We start from the raw sequence: 20350 nt of genomic DNA on the forward strand, positions 1-20350 counted from the left end.
CATAGCCATAATGGCAAACAACCAAACTATGGATCATTCAGGTTTTTCAGAAAAAGTAAAATATGTTTATCTGACGAATAATGATTACAAGGATATGAAGAAGCTAGCTCAACAAAATGGCTTCCACGATGTTGTTGAGGGAATGGGGGTGTGAAGTTACACTGTACAAACATGGTTCACGTAAAACTTACACCTTATAATGAGGGTCATCCTTCTTCATATACTGATTTTCTAGACACACATTGTTATTGCTTTGTTAATGTCACTATCAAAATCACTTTAGCAGATGGCGGTAAAACACATCACTAAATACCACTTGTATGAAAAGCCAAGTGTAAATAGAATATTTTATCAGTACTATCACTACCGTTTATCAGTTTGATCCAACAGGATTGGTCCTTCATCCCCCCCCCAATCCTAATAAAAGTAATAGTCATCAGCATTTTGAAACAAGTGGCCTAGTCGTGAACAAGTACATCCCCCTTATTGAACTGCCATGATAGTTATGCTGAAATAATTGTAAAAATAATAAACATGGGAATAATTTCAACAGAAAAACAACAAATTTTGAAACCTTATTAGGGATTGCTTAATCTCTAATATATACCAGAACCATCAGGAAGCATACAAGCTCAAGGGATAATTTAGAGCACTACTAAAATAATACTGTAGATATGAAATAAATATTAAAAAAAACACCCCATAATTGCCAACCGCTACCAGGAATTGAACTCATTAGGCAGTACATACAAGCTGATTAGTAAAGATGAGATAGCTTCAACAGTGACAACTCAAAAGACATATCCCTGCCTGGTACAATCCAGCAACATTCAGCATAGATTATTTTCTGTCAATGGAACTGAAGTGCATAATTAAATAAGTCCCAATGATTACAACTGAACTTGGACTAAATGCTTAAGACCTATTGATTACAGTCAAACTTTTTGTGCATTGCATCCATTGCAAATATCCAACTAGCAGGAAAAGCACTGGTTCCAATAATTCTAATATATTAACGTATTTATTAAAATGTATAATGGTCTGGATGTACCCCATACTCGCGATTTGTATAAGATATTACTTTCATGAGGCAAAATAATAAAATAAGCTGTTAATTTTGCTTAGCTATGGACCAATGCAATAGTTAAGATTTTACAATGAACGGCGCCAACACAGCCATCATGTTCCACCCAGAATGGGGGAAGAAATACAAAACGCGAAAACTATATGGCAGTTAACCCACAGAAACAAAGAAGCCCATTTCTGTTTAAAATTATCCAAACTAGTCTAACGCAGATATATAGATACCGGTATATAGATATATAGCACTATACATGCTTTCAAGTTATTGTCTTTACTTCAGGCTCTCAGAACGCATATATTCTTGATAATGAACTACGCCTATATACTTGCATGATAAATGCAAACACCATACAATGAACTAAAATGATTTGTTTAAAACGGAACAATTAATAAAGATAATTATCCATGCTGACAGTCCACATTTCATCCATAAGTTTGAAGAGTCAAATGCTACCACAGCTGGAGGTTATTCTGCCAAATGGCTTCCAACAGTGACCATAAAACTGGGAAAACTGGAAAGTGTGAATATACGTATGTATTCATGTATGTATATGCGCGTGTGTGTGTGTTCATTTGTGTGAATACATATAATATATATCAGTTTTTTAAACATTCACGCATAGAGATATATGCGGGGGGGGGGGGAGATACCTAATGAAAACTCCAAATTCAAAACGTTTCAACTGTTCATCAGGAGAACTCGTCAATCAATTTCAAAAAAATTATTTTTAAAAATACCCCAAACCCAAAACACCAGGGGAAAATACTAAGAAATCAAATGGAAACTTAAGCACAAGCTATTTGTAGGCTGCCTGCAGAGAAAAACTATAACAAAAAAGTCCATACAAATAACTCAGATATGTTGAAAATAGATTTGTCCGGGTGGGGGGGGGGGAGGTTATTGTAGATAAAGTGGGAGGGAGGAAATACCTCCCCCCTTAAGTCCATCATGAAAGAAAATGAGACAAGATTATAAATAAGAGGCCAAGTTATTGCACACCATGGGATTCTTAATCTGGCTACCTGTGGTTTTTGCAGTTAAAGCCTTTTTTCTGCGGTGGCAGGGGGAGGGAGCGGTAGAAGGAAAAAGAGAGAAAATTTTGTGTTTTGCAAGTGATCAAAAGCGTGCATTAACCACCAAACTGGAAAAAACATAAAATTGTTCTTATTGTTGTTGTTGTTAGTATTATCTAAAAGCCTATGACTTTCGAAATGCTATTAATTATTACCTGTACATCTCGCTTCCTGCATTCTTGGGTTTTATTGTCGTACTCTGTCATGGCAGCCCGGAGCTGTTTTTCCAGTTTCTCAATTTCCCGTTCATGTTCTCGGACCAGGCAATCCTTTTCTGTGTTATTCTGCTGGAATAGGTGCGTCTTCTCCTGTTCATGCTCCAGCTTCAGCTCTACTATCTGATTGGACAATGGAGAGTACAGTTCATCAATAGAACATCCCTGTCGTCATGACAACTCATCTTACAGCTTAATTCCCCACCCTCCACAATTCACTTTTTTATTATTGTTATTATTATTATTATTATTATTATTATTATTATTACATCATCCTTACCTCAAGTTACCTTTGTCTTTATTTTTTTTTAAAAAAAAATAAAAAACACTATCGGAGCAATTTTGCTAAGCGTGACAGCTAAACAAATACGGCACATCTTGAAACGCAATGTACTTGTATGGATGTCAGAATGTGTGTGTGTGTGGTTTTTTAAAATTTTTTTTAAAAAAACCCACACAAAAAATCCCACGCCATTGTCGCATTCTGTATACGTTTCTCCAAGTATCCTGCTGTTGACATCCAGCAGCGACGCAGATTAAAAATGGTTAAATCAGCCTCTTCTGCTCTTCATGCTTGCACACAAAAGCATCGGTAAATCTGTTAAAATATTTTTTTATGATTTCTCCAAAATAAAAGCCCATCTAGGCGACTATACATATATTATTTTCGTTAAAGAGAAATATATATATATACACACACACATACACACACATTGAACAAGAGCCCTATTATTCCGCTGTCAGCTACGGTACACCAACATAAACAGATGTATGTGTTTCAGGAGGGCACCTGCTGTGCTGCAAGCTTGCGCCATGATTTCATAAGAAGCATTCTATTCTCAGGAAGGATCCTTTCCCAGTCCACACCACACTGGATACGATGACCTTGGCCAGTCTTAGCCTCTCCCTGCTAGACTGAATGGCAGCCCGAGACCAAGGGCCTGGTTGCCGCAGCTTTGATACTAATCCTCCCAGGCTGTGCACAATGGCACCCTACCTGGCCTGCAAACTATAGCCAGCTAGGCTGCCTTTGAAGCAGGTGATGAATAGGGGACTGCAGGAAGCCAGCTTTCCTAGTGAACTCCAGGCCACACAGCTGCTAAGAACAGTCACTTGGATTTTTCTTCAGTTTTGGTGGATTTCAGGAGAAGAAGAAAAAGCACGTTATCGAGAATATGTTGGTTATAGTCAGCGTGAGAATCCCACTTCTTCCTCTTCTTCTTCAGAAAAGAAAGCAAACAGTAGGAGTCTGCTCAAAATCGATCTTGTTTGTGTGGGTAAAAGTGCGCAGGCACCTTATCTTAAAGCGATAGCATTCATTTTTTAAGTTGGCATTTTCTGTCATCGGCAGCTGCAAATGTGTCCTTGGAAATGGCTGTTATGTGCATTTGTAACACTGCAATTAAAAGATTCCTGCCCCCTCCCTATTCAGGGACTAAGGGGAAGTATTTTTATTTTATTTCCAACCTCAGAAGGGAATCGGGTTGTGTTACACACTGTGCTTTACATCTTTTTGCACCGTTTAATAAAAGCAAAGCATCATAATTATAATCCTGAAAAAGAACATTCAGCAGTGAGTTACCTAGAACTATGCATTAGTTAAAACTGGCTAACTTCCCCTGCCCTTGCCTACATACTCACACATTTTTATCTAACACATCAAGGCCTGAATCCACTTATATGGAAGGAAGCCTTTTTGAGCAGAACAGGATGAGCTTCCATGCAAAATGAGCGCTGGAATCAAAACACATTGTTCCAAACTTCTAAAAACTGGCTCATAAATATTTGGCAAAATGAAACAAAACTGAAGCTCAATTTACAAATTAATACTAGAAATACTTTCACTGGCATCATGGTTTTCCCTTTGCCAACTGATTTTCTGGTGGTCCAGCCCTGCTGCCCTTTCTAGTCCCCTTAAACCAGGGCCAGCACTACTATGAGACAAAGTGAGGTTCCGGGTGGCAAAATGCTAAGTAGGGGACAGAGCTGTGTGTGCCATGTGTTCTGACCTACTTCCCCTAAGCAAGCTTGGTGCCATCTGTTGCAGTAAAGGACACTGTACTGTCACCACTGTGAATGACCAGTCTTGCAGTACAAGGACTGGGGAGAGGTGCCATCTTGCCATTTGCCTCAGGCCGCAAAATGGCTTGGGCAGCATTCCATTGAGCCCTTTCAGCTCATCAAAGAAATGTATGAAGTATCCCTACCTGTGAACTCTTAAATCAAAGAGAATTGTCAGAAAAGCACAAATATCAGTTTCTGTATCCTCTCTTTCCTATATGCTTGTTTTCATTATAACTAGCAGAATATCCATCATTTTGATACTGTAAAAGGCAGTGTACAACAAAGAGAAAGTCGAAATATTTACAGAAACCCAGGGTGGTGCTTGGAGAGAAGAAACCCTGTATGCTTTGAGGAGAGACAGAGTAAGTCCTCTGAAGATATCTCCTTTAGGAGTGGATGACTTGTATGGTAAAATGTAATGTTTTGTATTTGGTGCCACTACTACTGTGGAGATTGAACCTAGCCACTACCCCTAGTGATCCAAATCCTTCATAGATGAAGCAGGGACACACTTCCAATTGTATCCTGGTATAGTAACCATCTAGGTTTTCATTTCTTGGATACACTACAGTGGGATGGCAAACCTGGAATTAAGGGGTGGTACATTTAAAGAGCTGGACCATAAAGAAAGCTGATCGCCGAATAATTGATGCTTTTGAATTATGGTGCTGGAGGAGACCCCTGAGAGTCCCATGGACTGCAAGAAGATCAAACCTATCCATTCTGAAGGAAATCAACCCTGAGTGCTTCACTGGAAGGACAGGTCCTGAAGCTGAGGCTCCAATACTTTGGCCACCTCATGAGAAGAAAAGACTCCCTAGAATGCTGGGAAAGATTGAGGGCACAAGGAGAAGGGGACAACAGTTTTCTCAAAGCTACTAATGTGAGTTTGACCAAACTGCGGGAGGCAGTGGAAGACAGGAGTGCCTGGCGTGCTCTGATCCATGGGGTCACAAAGAGTCGGATACGACTAAACAACAACAAACAACACATTTAAATATAGATATATTAGAAGAAATTGCCCCTAGCATCAATGGAGGACAGCATGGTGGAGCTGCGGTGCTCACCTGACCTCCCCTCTGGCTATGTCACTACTTTATGCCAGACAGAGTGGGGGAGCGGTAAGGCAGCTGTAAGGTGCAATAACATTGGTGGAGACAATTCAGTGCTCTTGCCGGTGTGTTTGCATTGTACTGACCTCATTGTTCCTGCTCTTTTTCCCAGAATGCAGCAGCAATTTACCTGGGACAATGCAGGAAAATTCAAAAGATGTGGTATGTAAGGAGATGGATTCTAACGAATACCTAGGATTTCTTAGCCACTGATTAAAAGCTTGGCAAGTAGGAGGGAAAACTTGTTGGAACTACTTTGCAGCTCTTGCTACTCCTGAACCTTGGCCCTTATTCTCAGATGCATAGGAGTGGGATGTTAATCACATAAGTCACAAGGAAAGCAATGGGCCTCAAGCATGGGGTTGCGCGCTCATCTCGCATTATTGGCCGAGGGAGCCGGCGTATAGCTTCCAGGTCATGTGGCCAGCATGACAAAGCCGCTTCTGGCAAACCAGAGCAGCACATGGAAACGCCGTTTACCTTCCCGCTGTAGCGGTTCCTATTTATCTACTTGCATTTTGACGTGCTTTCGAACTGCTAGGTTGGCAGGAGCTGGGACCAAGCAACGGGAGCTCACCCCGTCACAGGGATTCGAACTGCCGACCTTCTGATCAGCAAGCCCTAGGCTCAGTGGTTTAACCACAGCGCCACCTGGTCCATAGCTGTTGGCTTACAAATGTGGCTTGGTTTAACTATGAAGTGATAATATGGGATTTAAGCAAAGGAGGTGAGTTTCAAGTTCATTAAACCAGGGTCTGGAACATCTTGAGATATAGCAATATACACAAAACACAATTTGAAACCTCTGGAAATAAATAGGAAGCCTTGCTACAAGTGTAAACAACAGAAAAGAATGCAAACTTTGTGTTAATGAACTGCCTGTGAAACTTAAGTCAACAACATCCAATATTATTATTTTTTAAGAAGGAAATGCAAGTTGGGCCCAGCTGTGTCAAAAGGTAAATGCTAGAGTTGTTGTTGTTTTTATTATTTATTTATTTTAAAGCTAGCTAGCTAACCTGTTGTTCATATCTTTGCTTGAGCTCTTCAAGCTGCCAGGAGAATTCTTTTGACTGCTTTTCCCGGAGAGATTTTGATCTGCTTAGATCTGCTTCCACTCTTTCCATCTAGAAAGTAAGAGACAATATTTAACATATATAAATTAGTTATTTCAAGACAGAAACTGCTGACAACAGTTCTCCTGCCATCAAACAGCTTAAAATGGTCCTGCAGCATTGTTGTGTGTTGCTGAGGGTGATTCAAGGATACAATATCGGTAGTGACAAGACCACCAGCACAATCCAGTTAAAATTTAGTATTTTTTCACTGGGAAACTGAAACCAGTGCTGAGCTCTCTCCAGTTTTGCATCTGATGAAGTGGATTCTAGCTCATGAAAAACTGAGGAATAAATTTTGTCTAAAATACTTTGTTGCAGCGTTTAATTTGAAACGATGGCAGTTTAAAATGTTGGACTTTGGCTGGAGAATATTCCATCTTTATTTTCCTCTCTCATGCAACTGTGTTTGAATTTCATTATAAATGTGTTTGTCTGTAGTACTTATATGCAAAATAGTGATTCTGAAAACAGTCATCATACTTGCACTCAGGAAAGACTTTTGCTCAAGCTTTCCTGACTTCCTACATTTATTTCTATATTATAGACTACATGACTTGACTTGACTTGCAATTGTAACCTATGGTATTTCCAGGTAGGGAAAAGATCCCTATCAGGAAATCTGGAAAGCCACTGCCAGTCAATGTTGGCATCACTGTGCAAGACAGACCAATGCTTCAACTCTGAAAAAGGCAAGTAATGTTCCTAATTCATTTCCTAATTTAGTTACAGTATTTGTATTACCAGCATAGTGGTCGGATTTGTGTCACGCATGCTTCCAGAGACCTAAATTAAGTAGAATCATCATCCTTTCTACTTCTGATGTTCAGACTATGAGTGCCTTTGTTTACGTAGCCAAAAGAGCAGCACCTATGCACAAAGAGGGAGGTGTCAGCAGGCTTTCTATCACAGTAGTAGAAAAAACAAATATTGGGGGGTGGGTGGGTTTCCAGGTAGCGGATGGGTACTAAAACTAATGACATCAGAAGCCTCTAGAACAGAATCTACTGAAAGCGAATAAAAATTGTAGGCTAAATAGATGGGGCTAGCTAGGTAATAATATTTAGGTAAATAAATGAAAAAGATCACTTGCTAGAAGCTATCTAGAAAGACATTTACAAATAGACCTCCAGAGAGGCTAGCTTTTAGGAAGTCTCATCTGGAAGGAGGAGAACATCATGTGTCCCAAGTTCCAATTCATGAGCATGCTCTCAAGATGAAAAAAGACTATAATTCAAGGTAAATGTTTGCTCTGTTTAGAATCATAGGGAGCAAGTCAGATGTTGAAGAGAGAGGGTGCATTGTATAGCACCTTTAATTTTGTCTTTCTTAGCTGTGTAATTAAACATTTGTGACTCTTTGATTTTTACTACCACCTTGTGCTCAATATTTTTAGAAAGGTATTCTTTTAAAAGAAAAGGGGGGGAACCACATCCTGTGGTTTTTTTGGTTTCTGCTAACTGGACAATGAAGGTTGATGCAACACTATTTATTTATTTTTAAAGGGTGGGGTGATGAAACTAGGGTTCGCAGGAGTAACAACCCACAGTAACACTTGGGAGGGAATAGCTGGGGCATGACATACTGTGACTGAAGAGTTCATAGTCTCAAGAGATAAAGGAAGGTCAATATTATCAGAAGTATTATCAGAGGTATTTAGCTGGAAGATACCCATAATCCCTCTGGCGGTGGCTGCTTGGAAGTACACATATTTTGTCAGTAGTGAGAAGATAAGGCAGGGGAAAATTTTGGAGTTCTAATAATGTCACATTTAAAGTTGTGCAGAATTCCCGTCCCCAGTTAGAACCACTTGTTACAGTTATTTGCTATTTAGTGATCATCCTTATCCAATTTAAATACCACCCTGTTTATAATTATTATTTTGTCTTTTATTTGCTTATGTGCATTTATTGAATACTCTTTGCTGTGACTGCAGTCTCAAAGTGGGTTACACAAAGGGTTGTATCCAACTAAGTCACCCTGTTAGCACAATGACTTCCACCTGTGCTCCCACCCCACAATCTGCTCTGGAGGGTTGGGGAACTCCCCAGCACAGATGAAAGGGCACAGGGAGAAGATAGGGAGTAGAAGTCCTATTGCAGAGTTGAAAGTCCTTGAGCTAATGACATTACTTATTGAATACAACTCATACAGTCTAAATTAAAACAAGTAAGCCATACAATACTTAAACCATCAGTTAGGCCATTTCAAACAGTAAGCAAAATGAGCAAAAACAGCCTCAACAGCGATTCTCTGCTTTCACCCCAAAAAGGTGGACTCAGACCCACTGATGAAATGGGGAATACCACATGTGTGCAACCCTTGGCTCCACAAGGTTGAGTGGGATACAAATGTGATAAAGAATGTATTTCACATTAGAACAAATTATGCAATAGAACAAGCCCCAGTCCTCAGACCCACATAAAACAAAGCTTAGGGATATATGATTGCATTTTCCCACATTCTTCCTGTCTTTCTCTGTTATCTCATACTTCCTTCAGCTGTTGAATTTTAGATAAGGAACTCTTTTTAAAACTAATATTACCCTGGGGGGAAATGCGTATGTGGATGGCACTGCATAAATAAAAATACTGATACCAAATCCCTCTCTAAAATAAAAATGAAAAGTGTGGCCTGGTCGTCTCATTTGCCAAGAATGACAAGCACTAGAGCTAAAATAGTGGGCATTATTTATATGATCATTTCTCCTGGTACAGTAGCCAATTATTTCACTTCCATTTTTTATTTGTTTCAGATTAGGTTAAGCCATCATGAAATCCACAGTCCATATGCAGCACATCAGCCGCGAATTGTTAACTGACCACATAAGGAAAGCAAAGGAAAAGTTGATTTGAAACCACCCATCAAAATCATCCTTCACAAATGAAGAGCACTACAACAATCAATTGTGTCATAAGTGTCTGTTTATGTGCACAGAAGAACACAGATGCATCCAGGGCCTTCTTCAAAGGATTTCCCCATGCAGCTCCAACGGTGAACAATACATGCATCATGTTTCATGATATGTTCAAACTTTGGCAATGACTATATTCATTTAACTCTGGCATGGTTCATAGCAGCAGAATCAAGGCTTAAGGGTAGAAATGATGTGGATAAATTATCAAAGCGTGGAAATATTCAACAACGAACTGGGCACAAACAGAGAGAAAACAAACACACCTCCATAGATAGCATTCTATCAAAAGCCCCATTAACAGACATCTGATTATTGCAACAGCCATGAGCCTTGGCAAAATAAAAAGCAGATGGTAACAATATTAGAAAGCCATAAATTATATAGTCTAATAAATAAAATATTGGTTATAGTAACTGAAAAAATCCACAATACTGTCCACACTTACTTTCTCAATAAAAGATTGAAATGAAAAAATGAGGATATATAAAAGATATTGTGTCGCTAAAACTTTATCTTTATGCCATCAATAGCTACATAAAAAAGAAGATAATTCTTTCTGATACAACATTGTACTATGAACAGAAATTTAAGAATATAAAAGCCATTGGTTTAGAACTGCAAAATTTTACCAGGTTGATCCTTTTTGCATGCACTGCAGCAGAACCTTAAGGTTTAACTGGGCTTCAATGTTAACTAGAACAAATGTGAAGTCTACCTTAGCACCTGGACCCAGGCTATTTAGCACACCGAATCCCTGTGACCAATGACACAGGTGGATTTAATCAATTCAAAAATAACACCAAACCACGATCATGCATTAAATGATTAGCCATGTGCTCAAATGCTCTCAATTACCCCTCATGTTCTGCTGGATTAAACCACAGAGCCTAAGGCTTGCCGATCAAAAGGTCAGCGGTTCGAATCCCTGTGACAGGGTGAGCTCCCCTTGCTCAGTCCCTGCTCCTGCCAACCTAGCAGTTTGAAAGCACATCAAAGTGCAAGTAGATAAATAGGTACCACTCTGGCGGGAAGGTAAATGGCGTTTCTGTGCGCTGCTCTGGTTTCACCAGAAGCGGCTTAGTCATGCTGGCCACATGACCTGGAAGCTGTACGCCGGCTCCCTCGGTCTATAGAGCGAGATGAGCACCACAACCCCAGAGTTGTCCGTGACTGGAATTAACGGTCAGGGATCCCTTTACTTTTAATTTCTTAGTCTGCTCATAATCTGCTGGTTCTGATGTAACAGCAAGGAACAATTTGACCAAAATATGTTCTAAAACTCAGGCGGTAGGAAATATGTGTAGGTTGGCTATCAGACACACAAGTTGGCAGGTGCACCAACATTTCCTCAAGGAGTCTCTTATGCAGAATCATGAATTTTTGACTGATTAACAGAGGATTATATTTACTTCAAACAAGTCTTTGTCTCCATGGGCCAGGCTGCTTCTGTGTCTATGCTGCATATAGATACAGTTTGCTGACAAATCCCAGACACTGGGAGATGATCCCAAGTGTATATTATTGCCCCGTTAAAATGAACCTGCACTTGCCCTAGTCCCATTTTTCTTAGATCACGTAGTGACTTCTGGAGAGTTCTCAGCCAATTTTGCCTGTAAGAATACCACTACAGCTAAGACTGGCTAAGTATTCATGACTTCTTAAAACTGATTCCATCACCATCTATCAAAAACAGTGAGTTTGTGTGCTTATCTATGTAAAACGAGTGTAGATAAGCTTTTAAAGCCTAAGGACCACATATCAATGGTGGGTAAAGCCAATGAATGGGTATGCATACACAAACACACATACAGACCACATAACGCATCCCCATGCGCAAACAGCCACCTCTCCCTCTCTCTTCCACACACAAATACACATGCACAAATAAATACACACACCATTTACAGCCTTCCCCTCTCCAGAATATACAATGAAAAAGATAGAGTTTTCACCCACACCAGCACTGGAGTGGAGGTAAATGCTGCATTTTACTCTTAATGACTTGAGGCAAGGGAAGAGAGATGTAGAAAGGGGCTAAAGGGCTTCCCTGCTGGCCCACCCCAACCCCCCAAATCTGCCTATTGAGCACAGACATTTGAGAAGGGCAAACCCATACATGGAGGGTTTCACAGAAATTGAACCTGTGCATGAAGTTCCAGCTCCCAAAATCTATGCATATATTGTTCTCAAGCTTGGATGTCCACAGTCAACATATGGACATCGGGGTGAGATAAGAAATAACATGACCTTGGGAGCAAAGGCAGATTAACATGTGAAGGAGGGTTGCTGTTTTGCCCAAGCACTACCACCAGTGGTCTCTGGAAAGTTCAAGTCGCTTGGGTCTTTAAATAGGTGATTTTCCTGAGTGATCTTATGGGCAGCCAAATATTGTTGCTGTTGTTGTTTAGTCATCTTAGTCGTGTTTGATTCTCCATGACCCCATGAACCAGAGCATACTCCCCACTACCCCTCAGTCAAATAGGACTCCTTAATTCAACAACTGTAACTGTGATGAGCATGGATGTGGGAGCTGCTGAAGGAATCAGCCACAGAACTCAGTATATGCCTGAGTTCCCTACGCAGTACAGATGTTTCCAAGAAAAGAGACTCTCTTTATCATAGGTCTATTCAGTGCTTTTTTCTGGGGGTACGCAGGGGTACTCATATCCCTAAACATTTTGTGAATTTAAGTCTGGCCTCAATGAGGGGCAGTATTTCAATATGAATAGGAAAATGGGAGTACCCCTAAACATTTTTAAAGAAAAAAAGCCCTGGGTCTATTTATTTTATTGGGTGGTTTTTTTTAAAAAAAAAGTTTGTGGCTTCTTCAGCAGCTCCAGAGTGTAGACTATGTGTACTCCCCAGTGTACAGATTATCCACAAATAGCTGGCAAATGTGATGTTCCTTCCCACCAGGGGTTCCTTTGTGGGGGGAGAGGGGGTGCCTCACTGCTCTTCCATCCAACTTGGCTTCTTTCTGCCCAACACCTAACATCTGGAGACACCATCTCCTGCAGCTATCAATTTGCCTCCCATTTTTTCTAACTAAAAATTAAGCTATTTACTGGTTTCATAAGTGTATCAATATACACATACACAACCAGTGAACCACTGAACAAGGCTATATTGCACTATATGTATACTGAGACAAATACTTTAGAGTTTCTGGAGTAATTGCACTCTTGTTTCACATTTCTCTCCCACCCATCACTGGTATATTGCCGCATCCCTCTGTTTCCACTTGCCTATAAAAAAATTGGCTGGCAAATCCTTCCTCCTATCTATCCCAGTGGTACAGGGTTCCCTCAAACTCACTCAGAAAACAGAGCCTCACATGACAATGGGTTCCCCCCCTCCTTTTGTTTTAAAAATATATCATTTGCCATGCTTACATGGCCCTTTCTCCATTTCTTTTCATTTGCCTTAAACAGTCATTGTGCTGCTGCTTCCGAGAATATACCTATGACCCTTTCACAGGAAATATTGTGCCTTACCTGCACTGCAAGACTGAAATTAAATGCAAGTGGCTTCAGTAATGAAGTGAGGAGAAAGGTTTCCTACCATGCCAGACTTTCACATTATCGCAACAGTGAGATTGGCTAGATAGATACATCTAAAGTGAATTTTCCATTAAAAAGAAGAAATAAGAGATGTGAAAAATGGGAGATAAGATGCAACCCAGAACAATGCAAAAACTAGTATTTTATTCTTGGAACTTCTGGAAAAAAGCCCTAATCAGTAATACTGCTATGGATAGTTTTATAGCAATGTCAATCCTGGCTTTGTTATAAAGATAAATCAATGGCTAACATCCTTTTTTTCTGACTTGCTGGCAAAGCCATTGCATTGTGAAAGAGTTTGATGTAGCACTATCAAGTGAAGTATGTTTCTGGAAATATAAGATGAGAATATGCTTCCCCACTGAGACAGATAGTTGCAGAAAGGCTGGCATTGTGACCTCCTCACCTGCTCTTTCATTTCAGCATAGACTTTTTCTGAGTTCAGCTCCACCTGCCGCTTAAACTCCTCCAGGGCAGCATCAGCCTGCTGGGCATGCAGCCTCTGTACCTCCATCGCCCGAGTCAGCTGCTCCTCCTTCTCCCTAGAAAGTCAGAGAAATTTTTCATAGTTCAAGTATCAAATAAAAGAACATGTGCGCTTGTGTAGAAAAAAGGCCGTTAACCCTATCCATTTAAAGTAGTACTCAGGCTTTAATTTCCTGTCCATGGTTATGCCAAACTTCCCTTAGCAATACTTTGAAGGAGAGAACAACAAGTTGGATGGTAAATCAGAGATTATTTTCACTTGCTCATTGAGCAAAAAGAGCCCAAACATAGGACTAGGCTCTCGTGCACGTTATTTCACCTTCAAAGTTTTCAGCTATACCAAGGAAGCTTAAGTAGTGCAGCTTTATTGTACCCCATAGAACTCTTTTCTTTAATCTTCCATTAAGTAACGTTAACACATCATCCAAAGATATTTAATCAAGAAAACATTTGGAATATATATGCCTGCATTGTTACAGTATATGCCTACATTAACACATCAACAGAAGTATATCCCCTCCACCATCTCCTCTAAGAAAGAAAGAGGATTACTTGCTGCCTGGTATACGTCAGATTATTAAGTATGGAGAACATGACACACATTGGGATCTTCTCAAGTCAATTTAGTGAAAACTCCTAATGCGCAGTTATGATATCAATTCAGCATTTGCATGGGTGACACAACTTATGCTTCAAAAGAGTATGATTATCCCTAGTCACTTTATCTTAATGTCAAACAGTGAACACTAATTTTTAAAGACTAAAGATGCAGCTTTCAGGAGCATTAGAAACTGAAGTATCACAACTGACCATAATATGGTCTTTTTCAGAATTATGCACAGGTTCTTATTCTCGTAACAACCTTTGATCTTGGTATGATGCATGCAGCTGGCATGTTTTAAAGCAATATATCATTCCCTCTATTTCCGAAATTCAGAGGTGGGTGTAGATTCTTACATATCCGAAATCGCACCATCCATGCACAAAAGGGCAGGCTTAGAGAAACTCCAGTGATTGCAGACGTACAAAAAAGAATGGAAGGAAACAGTCCAAAGTAACCCAATGATGACTGAATGTGCTCAGGGGACACTTTATGCTGCCTGTTGGTCAGGGGGAATGGAAAACTAGGTGGCAAGACCGGAGCAACTCCCTAGAAGAGAAAATGAATAGTTGGCTGGAGCACCAAACAGAAGCACTCCACATCGCAGGTCCTATTTGTCCATGAATACAAGCATGCCTATTTTCAATTCTCCTTGTATTTATGGTATAAGATATTGTTTATACTTCATTTCCTCCCAACGTCTCTCTTATATGTGAGCATTCTTAGGTGGTGGTGTTTTTTCTTTAAAAAAAGACTGCTATTTTGTGAGAATAAAACAAATCTGATTTTTACACACACACACCCAGTCTAGGACTCATACCTAACTTGCTTTCTTTATGGTTTTAATATAACAATACATGCGTGTAATATATCTATTTTATGTTTATTTTATTTAGAAAGCTGCTAACCTTTTTTTTTATAAACTCAAAACGGCTGACAAAAACAATTACCGTATATTCCAGCGTATAAGACGACCCCCAACTTTTCCAGTTAAAATATAGAGTTTGGGATATACTTGCCGTATAAGAAATACAACCCGGCATATGATGACCCCCGACTTTTGAGAAGATTTTCCTGGGTTAAAAAGTAATCTTATACACAGGAATATACAGTATACACAAAACAGATGCCTGCTTTTGTTTTTCCAGATTTGTATATTTGTAAATAAATTTCTTTGCTAGCTTTGCCTTTATATATAGCAAAATTATTACTTTTTAAATACATTTCCATTTCTACAGATCTGCATACCGACATATTTCTACACTGTTATGAAGTCACAATGATTTCTACTGTAAACATATCGAACTGAATTTGATATAACTGACAGGCTATCTGTCGTTGTGTGTGTGTGTGTGTGTGTGTGTGTGTGTGTGTGTGTGTGTGTGAAAGATTGATTAAACTCACAGGTTATACATTTCAACAAAAAAAGGCTCATAAGCATGTAAACTCTAGAATAATTTCCACTAGGTTTAGATAGAAGTTTTGAAAGGTTTGGAGTGTTAGTTTTTAAAATAATAATAATAATGATCTAAAGTATGTCTTTTAAAGATAGTGGTTAATTTCAGCTTTGGCTGCACTACCTAGAAGGAAGTTCCATTGAATTCCGACGTGTGTAGAACTGCAGTCTAACACTGCCATTCAACACACACACACACACACACACACACACACACACCCCACATACACATACTTTGTGCGGGGCTGGATTGTGTGCAGCTTTTTGTCCCACCTACCAAATGGGCAGGTAGGCAGAATGGCTGCTGGTGGGTTCCTCACTAATAGAAACCTGTAGAAAGTCCTGAAAAGGCCCCTTTTCATGAGTGCATCAGACCCAATTCAGGCTGAATTCTGCTCTAGCTCCAAGCTTTCATCCCGGATGCTGTGAGCAACAGGGCTGCTTATACAGTGTTGGTCCCACCGTTCTGTTAAGCGCTGCCAACTTGCAAAGCCAGGGTTTTGATAGCACCCTTACCAAACATGAAAAACAACTTGCTGCAAATTGCTATTTAGGAAAACATGTACTTGGGCAGAGTCATCAACATTCAGCCCACTCGAAAGAAAACAAATAAAAACAGAATAATAGAACTGTATAGTTGGAAGGGATTCTGAGGACCATCTTATTCAACCCGCTACAATGATGGAATATGCAGCCGACTCATACGGGGATCGAACCTGCAACCTTGCCTCCTGTGAAACCCTTTGGGTTGAAGGGACACAAAGAGGCGAACATAAGGTGCCGATGAACTGAAAACATGACATTCAATGTTATTGCCCTTGAATATGCAAAGTACGTTTTTCTTCTCAGACTGTTGGCTGATACTTACATTATCATTCTAAACCAACCAACACACTTCATCTTACTCTCTGTGATAACTGCATTGAAATCTGTTGTGCTTCAGGAATCTGATTTCATTTCTGATGTATTTCAACCATCAACCTCTTGAGAAGTTGCCAGCCAGGAATCAGCTTCCATTGATTTTCCAGGGTGCAGAAGCCAGTTCTAAATCTACAGCAATAATTTGTAGTTCGCAACTTTTCCCCTCCAGGATATTGAGAAGGGTTGTTTCCATGAAGCATTAAAATATTCACTTTGAAGGTCTCCCTCCCACCCCCGGTATTACTTGTTGCAGTGCCCAATACAATACAGTTACATCGCTCAAATCCTTTAAAAACTGAGCTGGCATGAATATTAAAAGCACGAATTTAATCTTTGGCCTCAATTTATTTGTAAGGGAAAAAATTCTTTCATCTCAATGTATAAAGGATATGGTTACAGAATTAGCAGAATTGCGTAAATAATCTCCATTTAAACATGACTATGAAGTCTAAATAACAATTTAAGGAAGAAATGTACAAATAAAATGGGAATATGTATTCTAAATACTTGCTTCCAAAATATAAAAACACTCTGTACAGAAGAGATGATACCAAAATATTCACAATAAGATCAACTAAAACAGTGGTTCCCAACAGGTGGTCCGGGGACCCCCAGGGGTCCGCGAGCTATGCCAGAGGGGTCCGCAAGATGCTATTAGAATAAAAAATATATTAAATATATTTCGTATGATAACAGATTTTTTGTTTTGGCCACTTCCTGCATGAGCAGAGTCTAACGCAAAACTAGAATTGGATAGAGGCAGTAGTTCTGCTGTATGCCGTTAGGTGGCGCTTTACAAACACTACTGTTTTGCAAAGAGGCGGCGCGTGCATTCTACTAACGCTCACCTCCCCAATATGCTTTGCGTGCGTCGGCTTCATTTGTGCGCTACTGCGCAGGTACCCTGTCTTCTCCATTCCCCTCCCTCCTCCCTGGCACGCGCTGCCTCTTTGCAAAACAGTAGTGTTTGTAAACAAAGCGTTTTTTCGCGGAAGCTACAGTTCGCGTAGTTAAAAATGGACCGTTGCTTAAAAAGTGGTTCGTTAAAACGACAAAGGCCTACAGATGAAGAGGAAGATAATGCATTTGATGTTCAAGCAATGGGGGTCCTTGTCACAATAGCGGCTTGATGAGGGGTCCTCGAGAAAATTTTGTTGGGAACCCCTGAACTAAAACAAGGGGTGATCCAATGGTTGGTAGACTAATAATCTCAGAATATATTTGCGGTTTACTACATGTCAAAACACAAACAATTACTTGTAATAACCACCGCAACTCAACAGTAACTTTGTGCATAAGGTAAAGGGCAAATCAATTAACAGAACAACTATTTCAGCATTTGAAAAGTCCTCCGGAATAACTTGCCATTTGATATCACTTATTTCAGATATTAAAAAGCCACAAGAAACACTAGGGCAGGGGTGTCAAACTCAAATTCATCGGGGGCCGCATCAGCAGTTTGGTCACCCTCAAAGGGCCAGTTGTATCTGTAGGACTATGTGTCCACTCTTTATTATCATAAATTATTGTCACTGCATTCAATTATTACTGTTTTTTGTAATAATGTAAGCAATAACTAACATAGTCAGAATAATGGCAAGTAGATATTCAAATGTACAATTATTGTACAATTTATTGAAAAATGATTTTTGGTAACTGCACTGGGTGGTGGAGGCTCGCTAGGGTTTCATGCAGGAGCTTTGCAGAGCTACTGGTACCTGGAGATGCTGGGGTCCTTCTGCATGCAGGACAGATGTTCTGCCAGTGAGCCACCACCCTTCACCAAAGGGACTGGCTGAGGTTGACTCACTGGAGCTGTTCTCCTGGTTCCAGGGTTTAAGGGCCAGAAGTATAAAGCAGCATCCTATGTTTCTGAGGAGAGGGAGAGGGAGGGGAGGGAAGGGAAGGAAGGCACTGCTGGGTGCTTTGTCTGTGCTTCAGCAGCAGCAGCAGCTGTTTCCAGGCGCCGAGCCGTGGCAGGAGGAGGATTCAAAGTGCTACAGAGCACTGCTGCGTCGCAGAGGCTCAGGACTCTCCGTGTGGCGCTGCTGGGCGCTGACCCGGCAAGCTGCCTCCTCCTTCTCCTGCTGTGGCTCGGGGTGCTCCACGCAGCGCTGCTCCGGCCACCTTTCTACCCCTCCCCCCAGGCCCCAGCTGTTTGTTGGCGCGGTGCTTCAGCAGCAAGATCCCGCTGCTGGGTCCCGCTGGCTGGGGCACTTGGCGGGCCACATGACGAGGTCTGGCGGGCCGGATTTGGCCCCCGGGCCTTGTGTTTGACACCCATGCACTAGGGAGATAAGACCTTGCAACTGACTCAGTTGGTTTAACAGGTCCACAGGATTCTGTTCAAAACCCAATATATCAAGCCAGCCTTATCTCTTCCCCCACTTTGCCCTAAAACACCTCATAATCTGAATGGATTGATGTTTGAATGGTGTACAAATTTCCCAACACAGGATAAAAGTTTAAAAGTTTATCAGGCAGAATATGTTTCTGCACTCCACTCCAGGGACAAACTTTATGAAATACTGTACCAATAAAACTCACTAGCAAGAGTATGCATTACAAGGAAAATCCTGAGAAACTTTGTTCAGGAACTTGATTTCTTCTCTTAAACTTTTTCAATTTATTTATACCTCTCAGACAAAACACACTCAGACAAAACACACACACACACACACACACACACACACACACACACACACACACCTCAAAACCTCCTGGGTATTCTAATTACTATTCCTGCCCAAAAGAAAGGGAGCAACCTCTGCAGGTTTTAATAAATCAAATACGAATCATTTTTATCTTTTGTCTTAAGGTACTTAAGTACTTGAAAGTATCAGGAGCTTGCAGCATTTGTCATTTATTTCTCAATCCATCCCAGAGACCTACAACGACCCACCAAGCTGCTTAACACAAGCCACTAAAACATCAACCTAAACCTGGATGATACACGTATTCTGACAAAAATAAAGAGGAAGAGTGGCCCTCATGTTGCTAAGCAACAGTCACTAAGCCAAGGCTACCACTGGAAATTCCAGGTACTTTACAGACAGAAGAGACCGGTGGCTGTAATGGAAGTCAAGAAATGAAGAGCCATTGCAAAAGGAAGAATGCGTATGTTCACATTTCTCAGACTTGGTAGACAAAGGAAAAGCCCAATTTTCTGCAAACTATTTCCACTCTTCCATCTTGGTCAAGGACCTTCCCATCCAGCCTTACTTTCTCCCAAGAAGCTTTCCATAGGAAGGAACAATCCTATGTTTCTTTTCTTAATGACAACTGTAGAATAAGGGTTTGGAATAGTCCATTTCTGTTTGGTATCACAGTTCCAAAGTATACTTCCAGGAGAGCCTCATATTTCTCCGACTTTACTAAGTGATAGGGAAATGATGATCTAGCTCCTGTACTAAAGATTTGTGCACATCTTTAGTATCTCAGCATACTCCTGAGATGCTACAACTGCTATGTGGCTGAATAGACTGTAAATTAATAGAGTAAAACACAGCAGCTTCCATCTAGACATTTTAAAGTGTTTACAAACAGCTGTAAATCTTCTGAGAAGTAGCCAGATATTTTTTCCTGTAGTTTATTGTATTATACATACAAAATATTGTGGGTTGTTGTTAGTAAATACATTGAAAGAAATCATACAAATGAGCTTATAAATGACGCTCCCTATATGAGGATATGGAAATAGATCTGAAAGATCTGTCAGGCACCTTGATAAAATATTACATATGAAA

General features: G+C 40.3%; 1 protein-coding gene across 6 annotated transcripts in view; it reads right to left on the reverse strand.

Moving 5' to 3' along the window:
* The window catches only part of CEP112 (centrosomal protein 112), a 196765-nt gene that overhangs the window by 98478 nt on the left and 77937 nt on the right, over positions 1 to 20350 (reverse strand). For all 6 annotated transcript variants that reach the window (XR_004691856.2, XM_035104028.2, XM_060271977.1 and 3 more), the window contains exons 18-20: positions 13547 to 13682; positions 6568 to 6675; positions 2313 to 2495 (exon numbers count right to left, since the gene is read on the reverse strand). Coding sequence is in view for 5 of the 6 variants with exons in the window: in XM_035104028.2 (XP_034959919.1) it covers positions 2313 to 2495; positions 6568 to 6675; positions 13547 to 13682 (427 nt within the window). In the remaining variant the exon portion in view is untranslated. The remainder of the gene's footprint in view (positions 1 to 2312; positions 2496 to 6567; positions 6676 to 13546; positions 13683 to 20350) is intronic.

The sequence above is a fragment of the Zootoca vivipara genome, chromosome 2 (genome assembly GCF_963506605.1).
Source record: "Zootoca vivipara chromosome 2, rZooViv1.1, whole genome shotgun sequence".
Taxonomy (NCBI): domain Eukaryota; kingdom Metazoa; phylum Chordata; class Lepidosauria; order Squamata; family Lacertidae; genus Zootoca; species Zootoca vivipara.